Here is a 26,497-nt window from a genome sequence, read left to right on the forward strand (position 1 = left end):
ACTGCTAATAAACATGAAAACACAACAGTGCATGTGCTGTGAGGGTGTACAAAGGGGTTTTCTGCTGAGATTAGTGCATTAATACCATTTCTATTGTACAACAAAGTCTTGGATGAACTTAGCCGCAGAACCATTTCCCCTTTGTGTTTATTTTATTCATAGTTTTAATTAAGATTTTTAAGGTCTATGTTAGAATTAAAAAACATTACTGTTTTTTGGTTTTAGTGGCGCGTATACCCATCAGAGAAAATCTTGGGTGGCGCAGTGGTTAGCACTGCTGCCTCATGGCGCCGAAGTCCCAGATTCGATCCCAGCTCTGGGTCACTGTCCTTGTCGAGTTTGCACATTTTCCCCATGTTTGTGTGGGTTTCGCCCCCACAACCCAAAAGATGTGCAGGCAAGGCGGATTGGCTACGCTAAATTGGCACTTGATGAAAAAGAAAATGAATTGGGTACTCTAAATGTATTTTTAAAAAATCATAGAAAATCTTCTTCCCTCCATTTCTAAATTTTCTCACTTATATGATCCCAAGATGACACTAAATTTGGAGCATGATTACAGCTGTATTTTCACTTCTCTTTTGATAATGCTGCATAAATGGTAGAATTGGACTAAATATCATTGACAGATTTTTCAAAAAACAGCTTTCCTTTTAATGGATGGCACGGTAGCACAGTGGTTAGCACTGTTGCTTCACATTGCCAGGGTCCCAGATTTGATTCCCGTTTGGGTCACTATCTGTGCGGAGTCTGCACGTTCTCCCTGTGCCTCCGTGCATTTCCTCCGGTGCTCTGGTTTCCTCCCACATGTCCCAAAAGGCGTGCTTGTTAGGTGAATTGGACATTCTGAATTCTCCCTCAGTGTCCCGAACAGGTGCTGGAATGTGATGATTAGGAGCTTTTCACAGTAACTTCATTGCAGTGTTAATGTAAGCCTACTTGTGACAATAATAAAGATTATTATGTTGCTGAATTATTGATTCATGTTTGTACTGCTGTACTTTGTTAGAATCAGAATCTGTCCCTCTGAAAACCACCTTTCAGAAGAAATCTCATCACCTACTTCAGCCAACGACCCAAACTACCTCACTGTTCCCGGCAATGCAGCTGCCACAATTTCCAAACACTGTACGGCTTTGGATGTCTTTTCAAATCTGTATAGGGCCTGCAGTCCGTGTTGTCAAGCCTATTACAATCATTTCCAGTGGAGGTAAGGAAATAGCATGGAGCCTTGAGTGTGGCTTGTATCTGGTGCTGTGAGGAAAGTTGTTTACAGCTGCAATTAATTTATCTTTAATGCCACTTGGCTTTTTCTACTTATTAATTAACAGCATGAAAGGACAAGAATTTCCGAGTTTTTTTTTGCTACTTTTGTAGTGGTTGCCGAACAAATGATTTGGCTAATGAACTGTGATGCTTGTATCCTGATATTTACGAGCAATGTTTTGAATTTTGCATGAGTGCATGGTTCTTGGTCAATTGAAAGTAGGTGTCAATTAAACATGGGCCTGGATTTTGAGGCCAGTGGTGAAATTACTGTGTTTGCCATTGATCTTAAAGAAAGCTGCCCACAAAGATCTATTGAACACCAGTTTGACTTTAACCTTTCTGACATGAATTTGATTCTGACGCCATCTGCAGGGAATCACTGGTGTCTAGTGACAGTGATAGTGACAGGCTCAGCCGGCATTCACATTGACGAGTTCTCGAAGGCACCAACTCAAAAAAGTAAAATGCAATGATTATCCCTCAGTTTTTAATAATTTTACAAAAGTATTGTGAGCAGTTTTGGGCCCTGTGTCTAAGGAAGGATGTGCTGGCCTTGGAAAGAGTCCAGAGGAGGTTCACAAGAATGATCCCTGGAATGAACAGCTTGTCGTATGAGGAACGGTTGAGGACTCTGGATCTGTACTAGTTGAAGTTCAGAAGGATGAGAGTGGATCATTGAAACTTACAGGATACTGCGAGGCCTGGATAGAGTGGATGTGGAGAGAATGTTTCCATGTAGGAAAAACTAGAACCAGAGGACACAATCTCAGACCAAAGGGACGATTCTTTAAGACAGAGATGAGGAGGAATTTCTTCAGCCAGAGGGTGGTGAATCTGTGGAACTCTTTGCTGTGGAGGCCAAATCACTGAGTGCCTTTAAGACAGTGATCGATAAGGGGATCAGAAGGCAGTAGAATGGTGATGAAAAGAAATATCAGCCATGATTGAATGGTGGAGCAGACTCGATGAGCTGAGTGGCCTAATTCTACTCCTATGTCTTATGGTGTTATGGAATGACATGAAGATTGGGACAGACGCATAAGGTAAAAGCTGAAATGGCATGAAAACACTTTAAAAACAAATATATATAATTCCTATTACTTTAAAAACCTGCAGAATTCTTCATTTAATAGGAAGGTTGGACAACTCATAAATATAACATTTTTCAGGGCCAGAGAGGTTGCTCATGAGTAGTTATGACTCAGTCTGTCATTGAATTAATTATCTAAGTTTTTATTGCTTTTTCAAAGTTTTTAAACAGTGAGTGTGCCAAAAATAGAAGTTCATATCAAATGAAATGATTTCTAAAGATTCTCATGGAGGAAGCTTCAACTGTACACCATGTCGTAGAGCAAAGAGTTAATAGTCGCAATTTCTGTATTTTTGCTTTTAACAATGCAGACTTTACTATGAGTCTCAGTTGCATTGACGCCAACACTGAGTTTTTCTGCATTTACAATCGTAAAATCTGGGCTCTGGCCTATTATTTGGCTTTGTGTTTGTACTGTGTCGGCTGTTCATTGCTGTCTAACCCTCACTGATTTTCCATTGCCTCAAAAGTACTTTGTGAAACAATCAACATAAATGTAATACACAGAAAGATTTGAAGCAGGTGATAAGGGCAGGAAGGGGATTAATTTAAACATCTGATTTCTCCACTCTCTGCCCTTCCATAAAGAGATGCTTTTGATTTTTGATTTTCCTGTTTATAAGTGGGGAAGTATTTTTCCCATCCTTTCCGTTTTAGAGCGATCCACTCCTCTATTAATAACCCCACTGAAAACTTGAGATAAGAAAAATAAGAGGGTTGGTTTATTTTCCACACACACTGCGGAAATGGGTCTTGAACACCCACCCCTTTTGCATTTATGCATTAAGAGGAACAATGGAAAGAAAGGGGTTCAGAGCAAAGACCACGATAAAAATAAGAATTATGGTTTCACGTGAGTTCAGAGTCCAGTCAGTCAGTGTCCAGTGAAGGTCTTTCAGGTGTTTCTTTCTGGCAAAAGTATCAAAGAAGAAGTCTTGGTACTAGGAACTCAGTTGCAAGTTGAGTCCGTTGAAGATGCAACAAACTATTCTTGTATCCTGGAATTAGTTCACTCTATAGGTGAAATGCTGGAGTACAGACTTGGAGAGAGATGGAGGTCAAAGGCAGGCTGCTAGTCTGGAGTCCGGTTTCTCTTCAGAGGTTAAACCGCAACTGAAGTTAAAATTCAAAAGCTGTGTAATTAAAGGAATTCAAAGCACTTAAGTCTCGGTCATGTGAGCTATTTATCTACCGAGGCTCCTGGTTAAAACCCATTTGTGTTTTGATCAGGTAACTGTAGAACCATTATAACAAATAGCTCTGCCATTGTCCATAGCTGGCTGGTGTAGAAATCTCACCTCTTAATCCATTGTGTTTGCTTGGCTGGAAAATATATACAATGCCAGAAGTGCAACATTCCAGGGGTTTGATGTGTTGTCCTTGTTCCCCTGTTTACACTGCTCAGAGACTTCCAGGACTACTATCTTTTTTTTAACATATTCATTTTACAGCATGTGGGTGCCGCTGGTTAGGCCAGCATTTATTGCCCATCCTTAGTTAGCCTTGTGACACAACTGAGTTTCAGAAGGCATTTTAAGAGTTAACCACATTGCTGTGGGTCTAGAGTCACATGTAGGCAAGACCATGTGAGATGGCAGATTTCCTAAAAGACATTAGTGAATTGTTCCATGGTTATCAGTAGACTTTTAAAACATCCTAACTTTAATACCCTTCAAGTTTGTGACTTGTAATCACAAAAGTTGCAGTGTACATTCAGTGCAATCTCAAGAATGAAATGTGGTAATTTATTTCTTGGTAACCAGTTTCAGAACAAAAACACATGTGATTCACAGGTTTAATCTCCACCTCAGTAAATCTTGTAAATATTTTTCATCATGTCAATTAATTTCCCTAATTTCTTTGGATGCTACATGTAACAAATGCATACATACCAACATTGTTGTTTGTCAGTGATGATGTTTGTTTTCTGGGTAATCTGAAACACAATGAAATCCCACTGTTCACTTCCTTCAGCTGCCAGTTGAGAACAGGAAAAATCAAGTTGTTGCATTATCAGGTTTATTGCTATCAGTATGCAGATTTCAGCTAATAACAGTGGTAATGACTTGCAACTGACCCGCACCAAGGAAAAATTACTTTCACAACCTGAAAATTGTATTCTTATCTAGTTATTTCAGTTGAAGGTGACAATCCCACTTTGTGAAATTTTCTTTTCTTTCCTTTGTTGGATCTACCAGTACCACACACACCAGTGATTACTGAGAGTTAGAAATTGTGACTTGCTTTTTGTTCTGTAATGTCACTCTGGAATTCAACACATGTCTCGGTTGTCTGTTACATTGCCCTTATGATGTACCTTTTGTTATATGCTGTTGACGTGGCGTTCATACACTTCTGAAAGGCATTTGACAAAGTGCCACACAACAGACTTGTAAGCACATTATAGTTCATGGAATAAAAGGGACAATTAGCACCATGGATAGGAAATTGGCTAAGTGACAGGAAACAGAGTAGTGGTTAATAGATGTTTTGTATTGGAGGCAGGTTTATAGTGAAGTTCCCAGGGGTCAGTGTTGAGACTCCTGTTGTTAAGAAGACGGCTGATGGTAAACATCAGGGTAATCCAAATCCCAGAAGGAAAGCTTAAAACACCTGCCCTCAAATTGTATTTTGCAATTTGGAATAATGTGAGGAAAGATGTGAAAACCAGAGACGGATGTCTCAGACATCTTTGTGATGATAAATAATTACATCTTTTGGGGTTAGGGCAGGACAACTGGTTTGTTGTTCAAACAGGCTTTTTAGCAGTTCACACAGCTTTTCCTTTTACGGGCTGAGGAATCAAAACAGCGAACTTGCATAGATTGAACTTGCTCCTGACATATTGTTTTCCCTTCTGATCTTCCCTTATCTGAACGAATCTCTTCAAAAGTCACTCTTAATTACCTTCATTTCATGACTCCGCTTTTAGAATGTAATTGTAAAATTCACAGCTTGTTGCCTCCTTTGAACCTCCAACGCCATACTCAAACCCTTGCTGTTTTATTTTCCATTGCTACAAACTTCCTTCCCTCAGGTAAACATATTTTTTTGCAGGGTTACTGGGCTCATCAACATATTAAAAGCACAAGTTTTACGAACCTAGCTAAACTGTCTCTACGACTACACAGTTTCCATTATTAAATCGTTTTTTAAAAAAAACATACCAGCAGACCACATTCCCAATTGCTGGATTTCTTTGATTTTTCAAGTTATCACAATTTCCTGACACTGTTTTTCCCATATATATTAATGATCTTGACCTTGGTGGACTGGGAACAGTTTTAAAATTTGGGGCCGATCGAAAGCTTGGAAGTATTGTGAACTGTGAGAGGATAGTGTAGAGCAATGTTTTTCATACTTATTTTCGAGCGATCCATGTTTACAGAATGGGTGACTATTGCAACCCACGCCACATTCACAATAGATTCTCATTAATTACTGTTATGAAATGAAAATGAAATGAAAATCGCTTATTGTCACAAGTAGGCTTCAAATGAAGTTGCTGTGAAAAGCCCCAAGTCTCTACATTCTGGCACCTGTTTGGGGAGGCTGGTGCGGAAATTGAACTGTTCTGCTGGCCTGCCTTTATCTGCTTTAAAAGCCAGCTATTTATCCCTGTGCTAAACCAGCCCCTAAAGGTCACAGTCATTGTTGGCACTTCTGTATTATTGAATGTAAATTTGTAAATTGAGCTGCTGTTTCACCGAATACGACAGCTCCACCCTGACACGTTGCTGAAGGGTGTAACTCAGGATTATTTGATTATTTTACTACTTCACACCCATTTTTAGCATTTGGAAAATTGTGTGCAAGCGCTGGAAAGATTAATAGCCTCAATATTGCACAGTTTTACGCCGTCATGTTAACGCTTTCACAACCTAACACGACCTTGGATAGGAAATTACATGCAAATCTTCAATTTCAAAAACAGGACTCCTAACTGTTGAACGAAAAATACGGTCAGACAGAAAGTCACTGGACGACTGTCAGTACCGTTTCCAGGTAATTATGTAACAGATTTAAAACATGCTTAAAAAAAAGCAATACTGGGCACAGCTCAGCTGACCAATATGCAAAACATGCAGACACATTCCATTCCATACATCTGCAACATTTTACCCGCTCCTGAATACATGAGTGTAGCTTAGTCGCCAGCTAATATCATCTTTGGCGAACAATTGAAGCCCCGATAAAAGAAGATGCGAAAGCCCTTGCTGTGGAGGAACCGATTCAGCTGATGGAGGCCATGCAGCCACACGGCAGAGGCGGATACTTAGGGATGTGTGTCTGGGAAGAGGGGGTGATTAGCAGTGGGGACATAATGATAAAAAGAAGCGTCCTTGAAAAACAAGACCCCCAGTGTGAAGAGACAATTCGGACGAGGAAGGAATGGACATCGGGGCTTGTAAGGCTGGAGGAGGCTGTATGTCCAGCTTAACTGAGAGAATGTTTAAAAATGCACGGGGTTTGTTCGGAACACACCAAACTTAAGAAATAATACAGATCCTGATGCTGTACACAGTAGCAGAGAATTTTACAGATCTCTGACTGCAAACTGCCAACGGAGAGGCAAGGAAGTCCACGGCACTGGCTTCTACATCGGTCTCACGCGGTCATACATTGTACTGCAGCGAGAATTTACCTAGAGAGACAACGATAAACATGGTCAGGCGATATTTGGGGATTATTTTGGTGACCTTTTGACGACCCATTCTACACCATCCGGCGACCCTCACTTTGAAAGTCACTGGTGTCGAACTTCAAAAGGACATAGAAATAAATGTTGGTGGAATGGGCAGGAAAGTGGCAGATTAAATTAAATTCCAAGAAATGTGAAGTGATGCCTTTTGATAGAATACAGAGAGTCATTATAAAATACAGGGTCCATTTCCAATGGAGATGCAGGAGCAGAAGGATCTGTGTGTGTGTGTGCATATGTGCATAAATCATGGAAGCTGGAAGGACAGTTTGAGAGCGCGGTTAATAATGCACATGGCATCCTAGCATCTATCTGTCGATCCTGCACTGTCGCTAGGTCAATACCCTGGAACTCATTAACAGCACAATGGGTGTTCCTACAACACACTGGCTGCAGCAGTTCAAGACAACTCCTCACCACCTTCTCAAGGGTAATTAGGATGGACAATAAATGCTGGCTAAGCCAGTTATGCCCACATCCCATGAATGAACAAATAAGTCTTTATTAATAAGAGTATAGAGCACAACATCATGTTAAACTTGCCCCGAGCACTGGTTCGGCCTCAACGGAAGTATTATGTCTGTTCAGGGTACACACTTTTGGAAGGATATAAAGGCAGAGAGACTGAAGAAAATATTCATGAGAATCATTCTAGTGATGAGGAACTTCAGTTATGGAGATAGCTTTGAGAAGTTGGGATTGTTTTCCTTGGAGAAGAGAGAACGTGGAGTGGAGATTGGAGTTTGGTTTGAACAAGAGTGCTTGAAGTTGGGTACTTCAATTTGAAGAGTGAGAGAATATTAATCTTTCTAAAAATCTAATTTTGCTTGTAGTTAACTGAATGAAATTTACTGTTGAAATTCTACATTTAATCCGGGCTTTTTCCACTTGTAACGTTTTCATGCTGTTAGAAGGGAGGTGGGGGTACAGTGTTATTGTCGCTGGACTAGTAATCTAGAGACCCAGGTTAATGCTCTGGGGACCCAGGTTCAAATCCCACCCTGGCGGTCGTGGAATTTAAATTCAATAAAAACATCTGTAATTAAAAGTCCAAAGATGATCATGAAACCATTGTCAATTGTCATAAAATTCCACCTGGTTCACTAATGTCCTTTAGGGAAGAAAACCTACCGTCTTTATCTTGTCGGGCCTACATGTGACTTGAGATCCACAACAATATGGTGGATTCTTAAGTCACTCCGTTTTATTCAACCACTACAAAGAAAACAAGATGGAATGAAAGTGCAAGGGCCACCCATCATCACCGGAAATGAAAACCCAGCCTGTTGACCCTGCAAAGTCCTCCTTACTAACATCTGGGGGCTTGTGCCAAAATTAGGAGAGCTGCCTCACAGACTGGTCAAGCAGCAGCCTGACATAGTCAGACTGACAGAATTATACCTGGTAGATAATGTCCCAGACTACACCGCCACCATTTTTGGGTATGTCCTATCTCACTGGCAGGACAGACCCAGCAGAGCTGGCGGTACACTGGTATACAGTTAGGAGGGAGTCGCCATGGGAGTCCTGAATATCCACTCTGGAACCCAGGAAGTCTCATGGCACCAGGTCAAGCATGGAAAAGGAAACCTCCTGCTGATTACCACATATTGTTCCCCCCTCAGCTGATGAATCTGTACTCCATGCTGAAGGAAGAACGAAGGTGGCAAGGTCGCAAATGTAGTCTGGATGGAGACTTCAGTGTCCATCATCAAGAGTGACAGGCCAAGCTAACAGAGTCCTAAAGCACATAGCTGCCGGACTGGGACTACTGCAGGTAATGAGGGACCACAAGAGGGAAAACATATTTCACCTCATCCTCACCAAGCTGCCAGCCACAGGTGTATCTGTCCATGACTGCATCAGTAGGAGTGACTACCGCACAGTCCTTGTGGGGACAAAGTCCTGTCTTCACATGCTGTGTGGCACTACCACTGTGCTGAATGGGATAAGACTTTGGTTAAACAGATTTGGCAACTCAAGACTGGGCATCCATAAGGCGCTGTGGACCACTACTGTGGTGGCAAGGTGGCGCAGTAGTTAGCACTGCTGCCTTACAGCTCCAGGGATTCGGGTTCAATTCCGGCCTAGGGTGACTGTATGGAGTTTGTACATACTCTCTGTTTCTGCTTGGGTTTCCTCCGAGTGCTCCGGTTTCCTTCCACAGTCTAAAGATGTGGTGGTCAGGTGGATTGGCCATGCTAAATTGCCCTTTAGTGTCCAAAAGGTTAGGTTAGGTTAGTGGGGCATGGGGATAGGGTGGAGGTGTGGGTTTAAGTAGGGTACTCTTTCCAAGGGCTGGTACAGACTCGGTGGGCCAAATGGCCTCCTTCTGTACTGTAGTTCTATGTTTCTATGATTCTTTGATCACCTGCAGCAGAATTGTCCATCCCTGACAAAGCCTGCTTGATTGCTAACCCTTGCACAAATATTGCATGTTTTCAAACAAAGGCACCTGGCAGGTCCGAAGATTGGACAGAATATAAAAAAACAGCAAAGGATAACTAAACGTTGACTAAGGAAGAGAGTACAAGAGGAAGATAGCTAGAAATGTAAAAACTGATCGTAAAAGTTTCAACATATTTTAAAAAGAAAATGTTATCAAGTGAACATTGACCTTATAGGAATTGAGCCTGGGGAATTAATAATGGAAAATAAGGAGATGGAAAATGAATTGAACAGGTATTTTGCATCACTATAGAGAATGTAAAGAACATCCCAGAAGTAGCTACAAAGCAGAATGTAGAAGGGAGAGTGGAACTCAAGAAAATTACAGCCACCGGGGAGTGCTACTGAGCAAATGGTTGGAGCTGCGGGCTGACAAGTCCTGGATCCTGATGGGTCTTAAAAGAGTTGGCTAGTGAGATAGTTCATGTGTTGGTTTTGATTTCCAAAATTCCTTAGATTTGGGAAAGGTCCCATTAGATTAGAAAATAGCGAAAGCACAGAAAGCAGGAAACTATAGCCAGTTAGCTTAACAACAGTCACAGGGAAAGTGTTAGAAGCTTTTGTCATAGGAGAGCACTTGTTAAAAAATCAAGGTAAGTCCGAGTCAACATGGTTTTGTGAGAGGGAAATCAGGTTTAACCAGTTCATTGGAATTCTTTGAAGAAGTAATATGTGCAGTGGATAAAGGGGAGCCAGCGGATGTAATGTTCTTCGATTTCTGGAAGGCAGTTGATAATGTGCCACATGAAAGGTTATTGTGAAAAAGAAAAGCTCATGGTATAGATATAATATATTGGCATGGATAGAAGGTTGATTAGCTAACAGGAAGCAGAGTTGGCAGAAATGGATCATTTTCTGGTTGGCAAGATGTTGTGGATAGTGTACCACAGGATCAGTCTTGGGGCATCAACCTTTTTCATTTTGTCTAAATTATTTTGATGAAGGGACCGAATGTATGGTTGCTAAATTTGCTGATCATACAATGTTTGGTGGGAAAGTAAGTTGGGAAAAGAACATAAGAGGCTACAAAGAGATTATGATAGGGACATAAGAGGCTACAAAGGGATTTTGATAGGTTAAGTGAGTGGGCAAAGATCTAACAAATGGAATAAAATGTGGGAAAATCTGAAATTGTCCTTTTTGGCCAGAATGCGGAAGGATCTGGCTCTGCGAGTGTATGAATCGCAAAAGGTTAGAATGCAGGTGGAGCAAGTAATTCGGAAAGCTAATAGAATGTTAACATTTATTGCAAGGATAATTGAATACAAAAATAGCGATCTTATGCTTCAGTTGTACAGGACATTGGTGAGACCACATCTTGAGTACTGTGTACACTATTGGTCTCCTTATTTATCAAGGATGTGAATGTATTGGAGAAGGATGATTAGATTAATACCTGAAATGGACATAAGAGGAATGGTCGGACAATCTGCTGGAGTTTGAAAGAGTGGGAAGCGACTTAATTAAAACATACAAGCGCCTAGAAACATATATAGAAAATAGAAGCAGTAGGAGGCTATTCGACCCTTCGAGCCTGCTCCGTCATTCATTATGATCATGGCTAATCATCAAGTTCAATACCTTGATCCCGCCTTCCCCCTCAAAATCCCTTGATCCCTTTAGCCCCAAGAGCTATATCTAACTCCTTGAATTTACGCAATGTTTTGGCCTCAATTACTTGCTGTGGTGGTGAATTTCACAGGTCCACCACTCTTTGGGTGAAGACATTTCTCCTCAGTCCTAAATGGTTTACACCTTATTCTCAAACTTATGACCCCTATTTCTGGACTCCCCCACCATGGGGAACAATCTACCCTGATTAATCCTGTTCGAATTTTGTAAGTTTCTATGAGATCCCCTCTCGATCTTCTAAACTCCAATGAATATAATCCTAACAGACTTATTCTGTCCTCATATGACAGTCCCACCATCCCAGGAACCAGCCTGGTAAACCTTCGCTGCACTCCCTCCATAACAAGAATGATCCTTCCTCAGATAAGGACACCAAACTGCCGACAATACTCCAGGTGTGGCCTCACCAACGCTGTATACAATTGCATTAAAATATCCCTTTTCCTATACTCAAATCCTCTCGCCTGAGGGCTATTAACAGAGTGGATGTGGGAAGGATGTTTCCCCCTGTGGGCGAATCTAGAACTGGTGGTCACTATTTAAAAATAAAGAGTCGCCCCATGAGGAGAAATGTTTTCACTTAGGTGGTACTGAGTCTTTTAAAATTCTCTTCTTTTTTAAAACAATAATGTGTATTTAAGTTTTCACAAATTTATACCAACAAGAACAGAAAGAAATAAGAACAGTAACCCCCCCCCCCCCATACACAAATAATTAACATGAAAGCAAATATACATGCAGCGCTGCTTTTGCACGATTATAACCGGCCCTCTTCCTCGCCACCTCCGCACTCCAATCCTGGTAGATTCGGACCTCCGCATTCTCCCATCTGCTGCTCCACTCCTTCTTGGCCCACTAAGCACACACTCTTCTTGGCCCACTAAGCACACAAACCGGTGGAACCGCACCAGCACCGCCATCGGCGGCTCACTGGGCTTGGGCTTCCTCGCCAGCTCTCAGTGGGCCCCCTCCAGCTCCAAGGGCCCTTGAAAGGACCCCGCTCCCATCAGCGAATTCAACATGGTGACCACATAGGCTCCCATGTCCGATCCCTCCAGCCCCTCTGGGAGGCCCAGGATCCGCAGATTCTTCCGCCTCGACCGGTTCTCCATCTCCTCGAACTTCGCCTGCAACTTCTTGTGGAGCGCCTCGTGCACCTCCACCTTCACCGCCAGACCTAGGATCTCATCCTCGTTCTCCGAGACTTTTTGCCGGACCTCCCAGATCGCCGCCCCTTGGGCCATCTGGGTCTCCAGGAGCTTGTCAAATGAGGCCTTTAGCGGTTCCAGCAGCTCTGCCTTAAGCTCCCTAAAGCAGCGTTGGAGCAGCTCCTGCTGCTCCTGCTCCCACGCTGCCTGGCCCCCGCCCACCGCCATCTAGGTCTTCCTCCCTCGCACCTTTCTCTGCTCCAATGCCGCTTTTGTGATCGCCCCGCTCCTGGTCCAATCCAGACATCAGCAGGGAAATGTTGCTATTCCCTTTCCACACCGGGAAAAGTCAAACAAGCGCCGTAGCGGGCCCTAAAAAGAGCCCAAAAGTCCTATGCTAGCGGGAGCTGCCGAATATGCGACTTAGCTCCGCAGAGCCGCAACCGGAAGTGACTCGGAATTCTCTTCTTCAAAAGGCAATGGTAGCTGGACAGGTTCTAAATAGGGGGGGGGGGGGGGGGGGGGGGAGGGGGGAAGGTTATGTGGGAGTGTGGAGTTGAGGTTACAAACAGAACAGCTATGATCTTATTGAATGGCGCAGCAGGCTCGAGGAGCCAAGTCGCCGACACCTAATTCATATAGATACTTGTATTTGATAGAGGTATTCATGAAGGTTTAGACAGAGTAGATGGGGAGAAACCGTTCCCATTGCTGGAAGGCTAAGAACCAGAAGGTGCATATTTAAGTTAATTGGTGAAAGAAGCAGTGACAACATGAGGAAAAACCTTGTCGTGCTGTGAGTGATTTGGATCTGGAATGCACTGCCTCATAGCATGGCGGAGGCAGGTTCAATTGAGGCATTCAAAAGGGAATTGGATTGTTATCAGAAAAGGAAGAATGTGCAGGGCACCGGAGAGAAGGCAGGGAATTGACACTTGGTGAATTGTTCCTTTGGTGAGCCAGAATAGGCACGATGGGCCGAATGGCCCCATGTAGTGGAACCATTCAGTGATTCTACTTACCAAAATAAAGTGCATACATTGCTGTGATAGCTTGTTTTTTTGGTGTTCACATGGGCTTGGAATCTGTTATCCCTTCCTAATCAGTATATCTTTTGATACCTTGTGCAAACTCTAACACAGTGATAATTCTAGTCATTGATGAAGTATGTATACAGTATATACCACAAATGTTTGTAGGTGACACAAATTCCATACACTATAAAAATGTTTATGTTACCAAGGCCTTCGTCCGGGTGAACCAAAATTGCAATCAAAATGCATATACATGCAAATATTATTTTCAAAGTGACATTTTGCATGTTACAGCCTCGTGGAAAACCAGTTGGCAGGGAGTCATGAGAAACTGAGAGCTTCTTCCCCACCATGGAGTAAGCAAATTTAAAATGATCGCCGCATCGTTGCCAGAACATGTTTGCTAAATTGCAGCAATGACAGAATCCCAAATATTTATCACAGACTATAGTAATTCTCATCAAAGCTAATGGGATAAGTTGGAACTTCACCTGTTACAGACAGGAGAGGAGTTAACGTAAACAATCCACATCTGCACCTGGGCTTTGACAAAGGGTGCGTATCCTTTTGTTTGTGTCCCTGAGATTGTTAATGTTCCAACCACTAAGTGTTGAACAGGAGGCTGTGGGTCCTGTCCTAGCAGATGAATCAGCTCCGGTTGGCCAGGCCTGGCTTTCGCGATGCAGTTGTCCTTTGTATTGTTCCCTTTGAATTGGGTCTCTGAAGTCCACAGGGGTTTGCCAGGGTCTCTCTAGAGAAAGCAAAGTGCAGATTTCTTCAATACTTCTCTTCTAGCTATTTTTGTTCAGGATCACAGGCAGGCACAGTTTCAGCCATTTTAAAGAGTCCGAGAGGCCTACAGCGCAGAAAAGGCCCTTCAACCCATTGCATCTGCGCCATCAAAAACAACCACCTAACTATTCTAATCCCATTTTCCAGCAGTTAGCCTACAGCCTTGTATGCCTTGGCATCGCAAGTTCACATCTAAATACTTCTTAAATGTTATGAGGGTCTCTGACTCCACCATCATTTCAGGCAGTGAGTTCCAAAGGTTTTTCCTCACATCCCCTCTAAAGTCCTTTTTCCTCAGTTTAAATGTATGCCCCCTGGTCATTGATCCCTCCACCAAGGGGAAAAGTTTCTACCTGTCTACTTTATCTATGCCCCTCATACTCAGTCTCCAGGTCTTTGTTCAATTTTTGGAATGTTAGCAATTAGCCATGAGGACAACCAGAAATATATAAAAATAGAGGGCGCGATTCTCACAAAATGGGAGAAATCGTAAAGCTGCCGTAAAACCCGGGCGGGTTTTACGGCAGCGCGCCCCTTCCCGACCGGGGACCGATTCTGGTCCCCGGTCGGGGCTAGCAGCCCGACGCCGTAGGCTCCGGCAAGACGGGCTTAACGAAAATCGTTAAGCCCGCTTGCCGGAGTTAGCGCCGGCTGACGCGTCATATGACGTCAGCCGCGCATGCGCAGTTTGGAAGACTCCAACCCGCGCATGCGCGGGTGACGTCATCGCGTTTTTGCGCGAAACCCGCGCATGCGCAGGCCGGGTTGCCCCTCAGCCGCCCCGCGAATGGATACTGCGGGGCGGCGGAAGGACAAGTAGTGCGCGGGCATCGGGCCCGCTCCCCGCGATCGGTGCCCACCGATCGCGGGCCCATGGCACCCTTGGCACGGCCGTGCCAATCGGTGCCATGGTTATTAATAGCGAGTTTGTGACGCCGGTTTTACGAACGGCAAGACCAGGTGTGTTTGCCGTTCGTAAAAACGACGGAAAGGGCTGGGACTTCGGCCCATCTAACAGCTGAGAATCGCTGCCGGCCGTAAAAAAACGGCGGCAGCGATTCGGGTCGGGACTTCGGCGGGGGAGTGGGAGAATAGCGGGAGGGCGGCAAAAATGTCGGGAAGGCCCTCCCGCTATTCTCCCACCCGTCGTGGGGGGCGGAGAATTTCGCCCAGAGTGTGAGGTCTTAACCCTGGCAGCTATTTAATTTTGTTGTGGAGTTTGGAGCTGCACTTACTGTTCTGCAGTTGATTCCAAAAGCCAGTAATCATTATGAAAAACAACAGCTTGTGAAGTAACTTGTTTTTCAGATGGCATGTGCTCTGGTGGGCAACATCATACATCTAAAAATGATTTATACGCTGCCCACCATTTACACCATCTTGGTTCGTCATGGACAGCTGCCTGTTTCAGGCAGTTGGTGCTAAACATTTGTCGGCATCAAATAAAAGCCACTGCTTAAAACATAACAGGTAGACAGGCTCTTTTGCAATGAATCAATCTTTTAAAAGGTGTATTTTTTCCTGATAGTTTCATCCAATCAACATCTCGCTTTGCAACACAAATGAATCAACAAAGGAACAAAATTGATCAAGCCACCAGTGTGTGGGTGTGTGAGGTGGGGGGCCAGATGGGATGGGCTGTCTCTGGCTGGCAGCATCACTTTATCCACACCAGGGTGGTCCATGAGAAGGGTTATGCTGTGTCCACCGATATGCTTGAGACCTTCTGTGACTACTTGGCACTAAAAGGACAAGACTGCATAGCCCTTAAAATAGGCCAACCCAGTGTCTTATGGGTTTTATAAGCAAAGAAATAAATAGAACCAGGTCAGAATAGCAGAACTGGACTTGTTGCACGTTAATTGCATCTACTGATTGAAGCTGGCTCCAGTGATTGTTAACAATACAAACAGCTGATTGAAACTCCAAGCTTCTATTGCACTTTTAACAACTGCAGGTCATACTCAGAAATAAACAAGTACTGATAAAGAAATAGTAAAACTGACAGTATAAACATTGCTGAAGTGTTAATTATTCAGTCATATCGGCAAAGTACACCACCTTTCATGGGGCAGGTTTGACACCAGTTTGACTTCTTAAGTACAATAGTGTTGTGGCCCCTGTGTCTTAGTACAGAATTTATATCTCAACAGGCATTTCAATTGCTTAGCAACATAAACTCTCTCATTAGCTGTAATTGATATCATCACCCAGCTGGTAGCTGTCCATCACCACACTATTATTAAACGCCAGAGCTTCCCCAATCAAAATGAGGTCAGGTTTGTAGATTATACTGGTGGCACATAGTGAACTTTACTGTCCTGGCAGATACTACAATAAATGTTGCTTCAACAAAATACATCTTAATATGGCTTTGGCAATAGAAGAGCTAACATTGCAGCTCTACTGCTAACCACCCTACACATTAAAATCTGCGTGTATATTTAAAAATGTCTGCCTGCTTGTCTTAAACTGGATAAAAACTGAGAGGGACTCTTGCTACCCTGCCAATTCAGCAGTTTTTGATGTAAGCAGGCTTGGGGAACTGTGGCAATGTGTTCTTGCTTACATATACACTACTCTTAAAATGTTCCCCGACTGAAATCTCAACCACCTGTCCAGGCTCATTCCCCAATGCCAGATCCAGTACTGCCCCTTCCTTAGTTGGACAATCTGCATAGAACATAGAACAGTACAGCACAGAACAGGCCCTTCGGCCCTCAATGTTGTGCCGAGCAATGATCACCCTACTCAAACCCATGTATCCGCCCTATACCCGTAACCCAACACCCCCCCCCCCCCCCCCCCCCCCCCCCCTTAAACCTTACTTTTTAGGACACTACGGGCAATTTAGCATGGCCAATCCACCTAACCCGCACATCTTTGGACTGTGGGAGGAAACCGGAGCACCCGGAGGAAACCCACGCACACACAGGGAGGACGTGCAGACTCCGCACAGACGGTGACCCAGCCGGGAACCGAACCTGGGACCCTGGAGCTGTGAAGCATTTATGCTAACCACCGTGCTATCGTGCTGCCCGGAAGGCTTCCCGCAATTCCGTAAGTTTTAGGGTACTTTTGGACAGGGGTGAAGGTAACCCTCACGTTAAGGTGCTAAACTAGGGAAAGGCAAATTCCGATAACATTAGACATGAATTGAAGAATTTGGATTGGGTCCGGCTTTTAGATAGTAAATCAACAGCGGACATGTGGGAGTCTTTCAAGCGACAGTTGATTAGGATTCAGGAAAGTCACATTCCTGAGAGAATGAAGGATAAGCTTGGGAAGTTTAGGAAGCCTTGGATAATGAGGGATATTCTGAACCTCTTCAAAAAGAAAAAGGAGAATTTTGTACAGTCTAGAAGGGTGGGAACAGTCAAAACCTTTGAGGAGTATAAAGAAAGTAGGAAGGTACTGAAACGGGAAATTAGGAGGGCTAAGAGGGGTCATGATAAGTCCTTGGCATGTAGCATTAAGGTGAATCCCAAAGCTTTTCATTCAAATGTAAAAAGCAAGAGGGATGCCAGGGAAAGGATTGGACCACTTAAGGATAGTGGGGGGAATCTATGTGTTGAGCCAGAGGAAATGGGCGAGTTATTAAATGAATACTTTGCATTTGTTCACTAAAGAAAGGGACTTTGAGGAAGATGATTCTTGGGTAGGGTGGGTGGACAGTCCGGATCATATTAACATCGAAAAGGAGGAGGTATTGGGTCTTTTAAACGATATTAAGTTAGATAAGTCTCCTGGGCCAGATGAGATTTATCCCAGAATACTGAGGGAAGCAAGGGAGGAAATTGCTGGGGCCTTGACTGACATCTTTGTAGCCTCATTGGCTACAGGTGTGATCACAGAGGACTGGAGAATAGCTAATGTGGTACCGCTGTTTAAGAAAGGTAGCAGGGATAATTCTGGAAACTACAGGCCAGTGAGCCTCACGTCGGTAGTAGGTAAATTATTGGAGAGAATTCTCAGGGTCAGGATTTATACCCATTTGGAAACAAATTGACTCTTAAGCGATAGACAGCAGGGTTTTGTGAAGGGAAGGTCGTGCCTCACTAACTTGATTGAGTTTTTTGTGGAAGTAACAAAAATGATTGATGAGGCGAGGACGGTGGATGTTGTTTACATGGTCTTCAGTAAAGTCTTTGACAAGGTGCCTCTTGGCACACTGGTACAAAAGGTGAAGTCACACGGGATCAGAGGTGAGGTGGTAAGATGGATACAGAACCGGCTCGGTCACAGAAGGCAAAGTGTCGCAGTAGAAGGATGTTTTTTTGAATGGAAGGTTGTGACTAGTGGTGTTCCACAGGGATCTGTGCTTGGGCCTCTTGTTTCTGATGTACATAAACGATTTGGAGGAAAATGTAGCCAGTCTGATTAGTAGGTTCGCAGATGACACCAAGGTTGGTGGAGTGGGAGATAGTGTTGAGGGTTGTCAGAAGATACAGCAGGGACAGATAGGTTGGAGATTTGGGCAGAGAAATGGCAAATGGAGTTTAATCCGGACAAATGTGAGGTAATGCATTTTGGTAGGTCAAACATAGCGGGGAAATAAACAGTAAATGGTAAAACTGTTAGGAATATAGAAAGTCAGAGAGACCTGGGCGTGTAGGTCCACAATCTTTGAAGTTGGCAACACAAGTGGACAAGGTAGTCAAGAAAGCGTACTGAATGCTCGCCTTTACTGGACGGGGCATCGAGTATAAAAACTGACAGGTCATGCTACAGTTGTATAGAACCTTGGTAAGACCGCACTTGGAATATTCCGCACAATGCTGGTCGCCACAGTACCAGAAAGATGTGGAAGCTTTGGAGAGGGTACAGAGGAGGTTTATCAGGATGTTGCCTGGTCTGGAGGGTTTTAGCAATGTGGAGAGGCTGAATAGATTCATTCTGACTATTTTCATCAGAAAGACTGAGGTTGAGGGGTGACCTGATAGAGGTCTACTAGAGTATGAGGGGCATGGATAGAGTGGATGGGCAGGCATTCTTTCCCAGGCTGGAGGGGTAAGTCACCAGGGGGCATTGATTTAAGGTTTGTGGGGCAAAGTTTAGAGGAGATGTGCGAGGCAGGAATTTTACGCAGAGGGTGGTGAGTGCCTGGAACGCGTTGCCAGGGGAGGTTGTGGAAGCAGATACATTAATGGCATTCAAAAGGCATCTTGACAAACACATGGATAGGATGGGCTTAGAGAGATACGGCTCAAGGAAGTGCTGAGGGTTTTGGCAAAGCTTCATATCATTACCATTACAGGCTTGGAAGGCTAAAGAGCCTGTTCCTGTGCTATATTGTTCTTTGTTCCAAACCACCCAGATCATAATGCAGGCAGTTTCCGAAGTCTGACAGTAATCCAGAGACAAGATGGAATCAAGATCAAAAGTAAAATACTGCAGATGCCAGAAATCTGAAATTAAATTCAGACGATGTACCTCAGAGAGAGGTAGTTGATGTTTCAGGTCAATGACTTTTCAGTTCTGTTGAAAGGTGATCAACCTGAAACATTAAGTCCCTTTCTCTCTCGTCCGATGCTGCCTGACCTGCTGAGAATGTCCAGTGTTTTCTGGAATAAAGTTCAGTTTGCTGGGTAGGAATCAATGAACGCAACTCTAAAATTGATGTAAGATAATGCTAATTTATAATTTTGTAATTTATATCAAATAAATAGACTACTGTCTGAAGCATGACTACTCATTATGGGTTACAATGAAGCTGATCAGTTTACTTTGATCAATAATTCTGGAAAGTAGTCCTTATCCATTAGGCTACAGGTGTCAGTTTTGACACCCATCCAATCTACTTCAGTCTGAATGGATATAATACAAAACAAATTTTGTATGCAGTTTTAGAAGTCCTTTGGCATTTATCATGTATCCAACTCGGGTCTCCTTTCAAATTTCAGCCTTTCGCTGGCTGAAAAGCTGACCGTTGCAGCTTGTCCATGGGCAATGATTAAATTTTTTTTTAACTGTGCCCCCCCCACTTCAGATGAAGGATGGGCGCAGGGGGACAGAATGGGAAACAAGCTAAATATTATAATCTGGAAAATGGGAAATAGATACAAAATGGTCAAGAGGACAGAATAGGTTTTAAAAAAGGCAAAAAAGATAAAAAGAAAGATATAGAAATGAGGAACACAGGATTGAGCACAGGTAAATTTTTAAATGTTACTTGTTTAGTCATGGAAACCTAATACAATAGTAACATTGGACACAAAGTTTTAATGACTTTAGTAACACAACAAAAATTATCTCAGTACATCTGGCAGCTTACAGGTTAAAAGTTGATATTTATTTAAACCTTTGAAAAAAATGCATTCTTTATGTTTTCCAATACTAAACATCACTCAAAACATTGTGTAAAATAGTTATGTTTTTCATGTATAGCTGATTGCAGTAATTCAGTTGTTCTGCACAAGGGCAAATTAATCATTGATGTAACAAAACTGTCCTAAAAAGATATTTGGTTTATGTGCACACCATTTATTTAAAAAAAAAATCATTAAGGGGTTGTCGTACTCAGAAATATTGCTTTAAGAAACTTGTTCCCTACCAGAGTTTGTATATCTCAGGAAAGATTGAACAGGTGTGGGCTTTTTTCTGTAGAAGAGAGGATTGACGGATAACCTAACAGAGGTCCTTAAGTTTAATAATAGTAATCTTTATTAGTGTCACAAGTAGGCTTACATTAGCACTGCAATGAAGTTGCTATGAAGATCCCTGAGTCGCCACACTCCGGCGCCTGTTCAGGTGCACTGAGGGAGAATTTGGAATGTCCAATTCACCCAACAAGCATGTCTTTCGGGACATGTGGGAGGAACCCGAGGCACCCGGAGGAAACCCACGCAGGCACGAGGAGAACGTACAGACTCTGCACAGACAGTGACCCAAGGCGGGAATCGAACCTGGGTCCCTGGCGCTGTGAAGCAACAGTGCTAACTACTGTGCCACCATGCCATCAATTTACGAAAGAGCTTGAATTGATAAATGTTGAGAATGAGTTATAGAGTAATTTTATAGCACATAAGGAGGTCATTTGGCCCATCAAAGCTATGCTCTCCACAGAGCAATCCAGTCAGTCCCATGTTCTTAGCTCTCTCCCCTTAATTCTGCAAATTTCTTTTCTGCAGGTGCCTATCCAATTTTCTTCTAAAATTATTGATCTCTGTTTCCATCACCCTTGTGGACAGCGAGTTCCAGGTCATTACCACCTGCTGTCTTAAAAAAAAGTTCTTCCTTCATATCTTGCCCAGCCTCTTACATCTGTGTTCCTTAGTCCTTGAACCATCAGCTAATGAGAACAGGTTTTCTTTGTTTAAATTATCCAGACCTATCATAATCTGTACATGTTTATCTCATCTCCCCCAATCTCATTTGTTCCAAGGAGAATAATCCCTGCTTCTCCAACCTAACCATATAGCTGATATCCCTCATCCCAGGCACCGTTTTGGTACTTTTCCGCTGCACCCTCTTGAGGACCCCTCACATCTTTCCCAAAATGTGGCGACCGAACTGGATCCAAAACTCCTGTTGTGGCCTGGCTTGAGCTTGATAAAAATTGATAGATTGATAAAGATTGAGTAAACTCCACTGCTTTTATATTCAATACCTCTATTTATGAAGCCCAAGATCTTGAATGCTTTGCTGACCACTCTCTCTGTCCTGCCACTTTCCAGGATCTTTGCATATGCACTGCCACATCTTGTGTTCTTGAATACTTTTTCCACTGAACCTTATTCTTTCATGTCAGCCCTCATGAACCCCCAGCAGCCCCATCCATGAGCACAATCCTCGTGGAGCACAATACCACTGCTATGAAATCATAGGACCATTGTCCTTGACTACCAAAGCGTAATGCCCCCTTTGCAGTCAAACCAAATTCATTCTTCTGCTAAATATCTGAAAATTTTAACTTCAACTGATGCATTTTATCTTTCCTCTTCTTGCTTTTTTTCTTAAATTTAAAATAGTAAGAAATCAAAATGAACTACATAACCCAAAGATTTAATGCATATTATTTTGTGTGCATATATAAATATTGCACATATAAATGGATTAATTGCCTTCACAGCAAAATTAATTTCAATGGAACTTTTAAAAATGTATTCTGTCATGGAATGTAGCAATGCCTGCATTTATTGCCCATCCCTAATTGCCCTTGACCTGGTTGTCTGCCATGCCGCTTCAGGGGGCAGTTAAGAGTCAACCACATTGCTGTGGATCTAGAGCAGGGGTGGGAAAACTACGGCCCAAGGGCCGCCAAAGGTCTTTATGCGGGCCACCAAGTCATTTTTAAAAAAAATAATAATTTTAAAATTTTTTTTTTTTTTTTTAATTTTTAAAATTTTTTTTTAAGGTTAATGGGGGGGGGGGGCTGTTACTTACTGGTATAGGGTGGATACGTTGACTTGGTATGGTGATCATTGCTCGGCACAACGTCGAGGGCCGAAGGGCCTGTTCTGTGCTGTACTGTTCTATGTTCTATATGAGGCGCCCAGAATCATAACCGGGTGAAGTAATTATTTTACTGAATATACTATGCGGCCCTTTAAAATTGTGAATTTCTGAATGTGGCCCTTGCACGGAAAAGTTTGCCCACCCCTGATCTAGAGTCACCTAGCCTGACTAAGTCAGGTCAACAAATTTCCTTCCCAAAAGGACAGCCGTGAACCAGATGGGTTTTGAAAACAAGCAATGGTAGTTTCATGGTTACCGTTGCTGACACTAGCTTTATATTCCGGATATATTAACTGAATTTAAATTCCACCAGCTGCCATGGTGGAATTTGAACCCATTTCCCTCGAGCATTAAGCTTGGCCTCTGGATTACTAGTCCAGTGACCACCGCCACTACACCACTGTTTCCCCTGTACTTTGGGCCCCATCTGACAGACTAATAGTCATTCGAACACCATGTTATCCCTGTGGGCCTCTTGGTAAGTTATGTTTTTCATTTAGGAAGAATGTATGTTTGTCAACGCAAGATCCTGGAGTACAATGTATTCTCTTTGTATTACATTTGTAGTTTGGGGTAGTTTGAACTATTTAACTCTTATTCATAATTCTGTTTTTATGTTTTTGTCCCAGTGGGTATTAGGGATTCTGAATAATAATTATATGATCCAGGTTTCATTTGTACTATTTTGACTTCATCTGTTCTGTGGTCAGTGTGATATCCATCACACAAAGAGAAACCAGTGGACCCTGGAAGTGGAAGCAGCTCTCTCTCTCTGCTCTGCTGTCTACTGTCTGAAGGCAGAACCTTCTAGACCCTGAAAGAAGTAACTGTCTCTCTATTCGTGTAAAACAAAGACTCCTATCCTTTTACTTAGATCATTATTTTACACCCCTCTTTCCCCTTATATATAAAATATATATCCCAGGATGTCCTAACAATATATATGAATAAAGGCCACAATATGTTTGTATTTGATTTGAATGGCTTGTCACCTTTTCAGGTCATCAATTGAATGCCCTGTGTATACTCCATAGCTACTGTGCCGAAACAATCCGGCCCATTTTCTGTACATGCATCTAGTTTTTAACCTTGTGTGTATGTAAGCAAAATGAAAAAGCCAATGCATGACTCATCACTCACTTAATTTTTGTCTCAAAACCTTTCCGTCACTGCTCTCAAGATTTCTGCACAGTTCAGCACCTGTTTATCCTCCTAGTTGCAAGGTATCTGCAAAGTATTATGTAAGAGACCCTCAATGATAAACTCGATACTGTGGATGCTGGAAATCTTAAATACAAACAAAAAATGCTGGTAATATTCAGATTACGCAGCATCTGTGGAGAGTGAAGCAGAATTTAGGTTTCAGCTCTGGTGAAAGATTAGCAACCTGAGGCATTTTCTTTTCACCCATAGATTCTGCGTGATCTGCAAAACATTTCCGATATAATGTCTGCGTATTTAAATTTTCATGCAAGGAACAGTACATAAACCCAGCCAGTAGGGGGGGGAAGTACACCGACTGCTTACTTCTGTGCCCTTTCATTGCTAGTGCAGTGCCACGATTCATCTCCATAATGATTCTGACTAAAGCAGAACTCATTACCCTTCACAGGTGAGCTGAATTTGCTTTTGATTTATGTCTGCTTTTGCACTTGCTGGTTTGTGCGTCAGCAGCTGCAGACACCAGCTGAGAGAGGCTGAAACTCCTCCCTCATTTGTGCTAGGCAAGTTAAAAACGCTGGGATTTAGCTAGTTTCCATCCATATATTTGTTCATTATTTTGCACCTGTGAAAGGTGGGAATAAAAGCTCATCCTAAATTTCATTTCATTAGTAATTTTGCATGAGATAGCAATTGGCACCATTTATTAATTACAACCACTGCGGTTCTCTTATTTGTTCCATTAAGCTCATCTTTTTGCCATTTGATGTCACCCATATAGACAAACCCACCAATGCATTGGAGCACCATCATAACTTATATATAATATATTCAACATTTTATGGCTTTGTGTATTTTCATTATTCCACTTTCCTACTTGAATCATGCTTTCTTCGCACTCTTAAAAGTAGAAGCTGTTTATGATACTTATGTTACTGTTGCACTTTATTCATCATACAATTCTTTAATTCTTTCTAAACTTGGTGACAAACAATTATCCCTCTCTAATGGAGTGCAATGTCAAGCTCCTTTGTGGACAATGGTTAATTACTTGCTTACTTGGTTGCAGTGCCACCATCCCTAATTATTTCTGTTCTTGTTTTCAACCTCCCCAAGGAGAGACTGCTGCCAATTTAGTTGCTTGCATTTGGACCCTGTTAATCCTACTTGCGTTTCTTCAGGTTTTACAATTGGGTGCCTTAAATATCCTCCGCATTTTCTAATTTTTTTCATGATATAAAGGAATGTTCACCTGGCTGATAGTTGCCCATAAAATATTTGCAAGTTGTTATAAAAAGTTGTGTATTAGAATTTATTTTATAAATTACAAAATAAGCCCATGTAGACAAACCAGAATTTACAGAAAAAAAGACATTCAAGTAACATTAACACAACCATCCCCCAACAACTGACCGTGATCAGTTCCTTAAAATAAAATAAACTTAAAATGAAAGGCCGCCACCTCACCTCCAGTAGAATCCCTCAACCAAACCCCTCACGCTGTACTTTACCTTCTCTAGGAATAAAAACTACATCAAATCTCCCAACCATACTGAGGTACTGGTTGGAGTCGCAGACCATCCCAGCAGAACCCGCCTCCGGGGAATCAACAAGGCAAAGGCAGAACATCCCGCATCCGTCTGCAGCCCTATCTGCACCCAGATGGACCCCAGGTCATTACACCAACCTAATACTTTTTCTGCACTGGCTACCCAATAATAAGTCAACAAGTTAGGCAATGGCAGCCCCCCCCCCCCCCCCCCCCCCCCCCCCCCCCCGCCGCCGCCGCCGCCCTGTCTCTTTGAAGGACTAACCTATGAATCTATGAACCTATAACTAATTTAGTGGAATTTTTTGAGGACATTACCAGTGCAGTAGATAACGGGGAGCCGATGGATATGGTATATCTGGATTTCCAGAAAGCCTTTGACAAGGTGCCACACAAAAGGTTGCTGCATAAGATAAAGATGCATGGCATTAAGGGTAAAGTAGTAGCATGGATAGAGGATTGGTTAATTAATAGAAAGCAAAGAGTTGGGATAAATGGGTGTTTCTCTGGTTGGCAATCAGTAGCTAGTGGTGTCCCTCAGGGATCCGTGTTGGGCCCACAATTGTTCACAATTTACATTGATGATTTGGAGTTGGGGACCAAGGGCAATGTGTCCAAGTTTGCAGATGACACTAAGATGAGTGGTAAAGCGAAAAGTGCAGAGGATACTGGAAGTCTGCAGAGGGATTTGGATAGGTTAAGTGAATGGGCTCGGGTCTGGCAGATGGAATACAATGTTGACAAATGTGAGGTTATCCATTTTGGTAGGAATAACAGAAAACGGGATTATTATTTAAACGATAAAATATTAAAGCATGCCGCTGTTCAGAGAGACTTGGGTGTGCTAGTGCATGAGTCACAGAAGGTTGGTTTACAAGTGCAACAGGTGATTAAGAAGGCAAATGGAATTTTGTCCTTCATTGCTAGAGGGATGGAGTTTAAGACTAGGGAGGTTATGTTGCAATTGTATAAGGTGTTAGTGCGGCCACACCTGGAGTATTGTGTTCAGTTTTGGTCTCCTTACTTGAGAAAGGACGTACTGGCGCTGGAGGGTGTGCAGAGGAGATTCACTAGGTTAATCCCAGAGCTGAAGGGGTTGGACTATGAGGAGAGGTTGAGTAGACTGGGACTGTACTCGTTGGAATTTAGAAGGATGAGGGGGGATCTTATAGAAACATTTAAAATTATGAAGGGAATAGATAGGATAGATGCGGG

The 26,497-nt window shown here is 42.8% G+C and overlaps 1 protein-coding gene across 7 annotated transcripts in view; it reads left to right on the forward strand.

Annotated features, from left to right (window-relative positions):
* Window positions 1-26,497, forward strand: part of mast2 (microtubule associated serine/threonine kinase 2) — a 524,270-nt gene that overhangs the window by 300,139 nt on the left and 197,634 nt on the right. Inside the window, exon 1 of one of the 7 annotated variants that reach the window (XM_038794196.1) lies at window positions 24,132-24,184. The exons of the other annotated variants lie outside the window; for them this stretch is intronic. Within the exon in view, the coding sequence (XP_038650124.1) occupies window positions 24,147-24,184 (38 nt within the window). The 5' untranslated portion in view covers window positions 24,132-24,146. Of the gene's footprint in view, window positions 1-24,131; window positions 24,185-26,497 lie in introns of those variants that run through there. 7 annotated transcript variants of the gene reach the window in all.

Source organism: Scyliorhinus canicula, chromosome 4 (genome assembly GCF_902713615.1).
Source record: "Scyliorhinus canicula chromosome 4, sScyCan1.1, whole genome shotgun sequence".
NCBI lineage: Eukaryota > Metazoa > Chordata > Chondrichthyes > Carcharhiniformes > Scyliorhinidae > Scyliorhinus > Scyliorhinus canicula.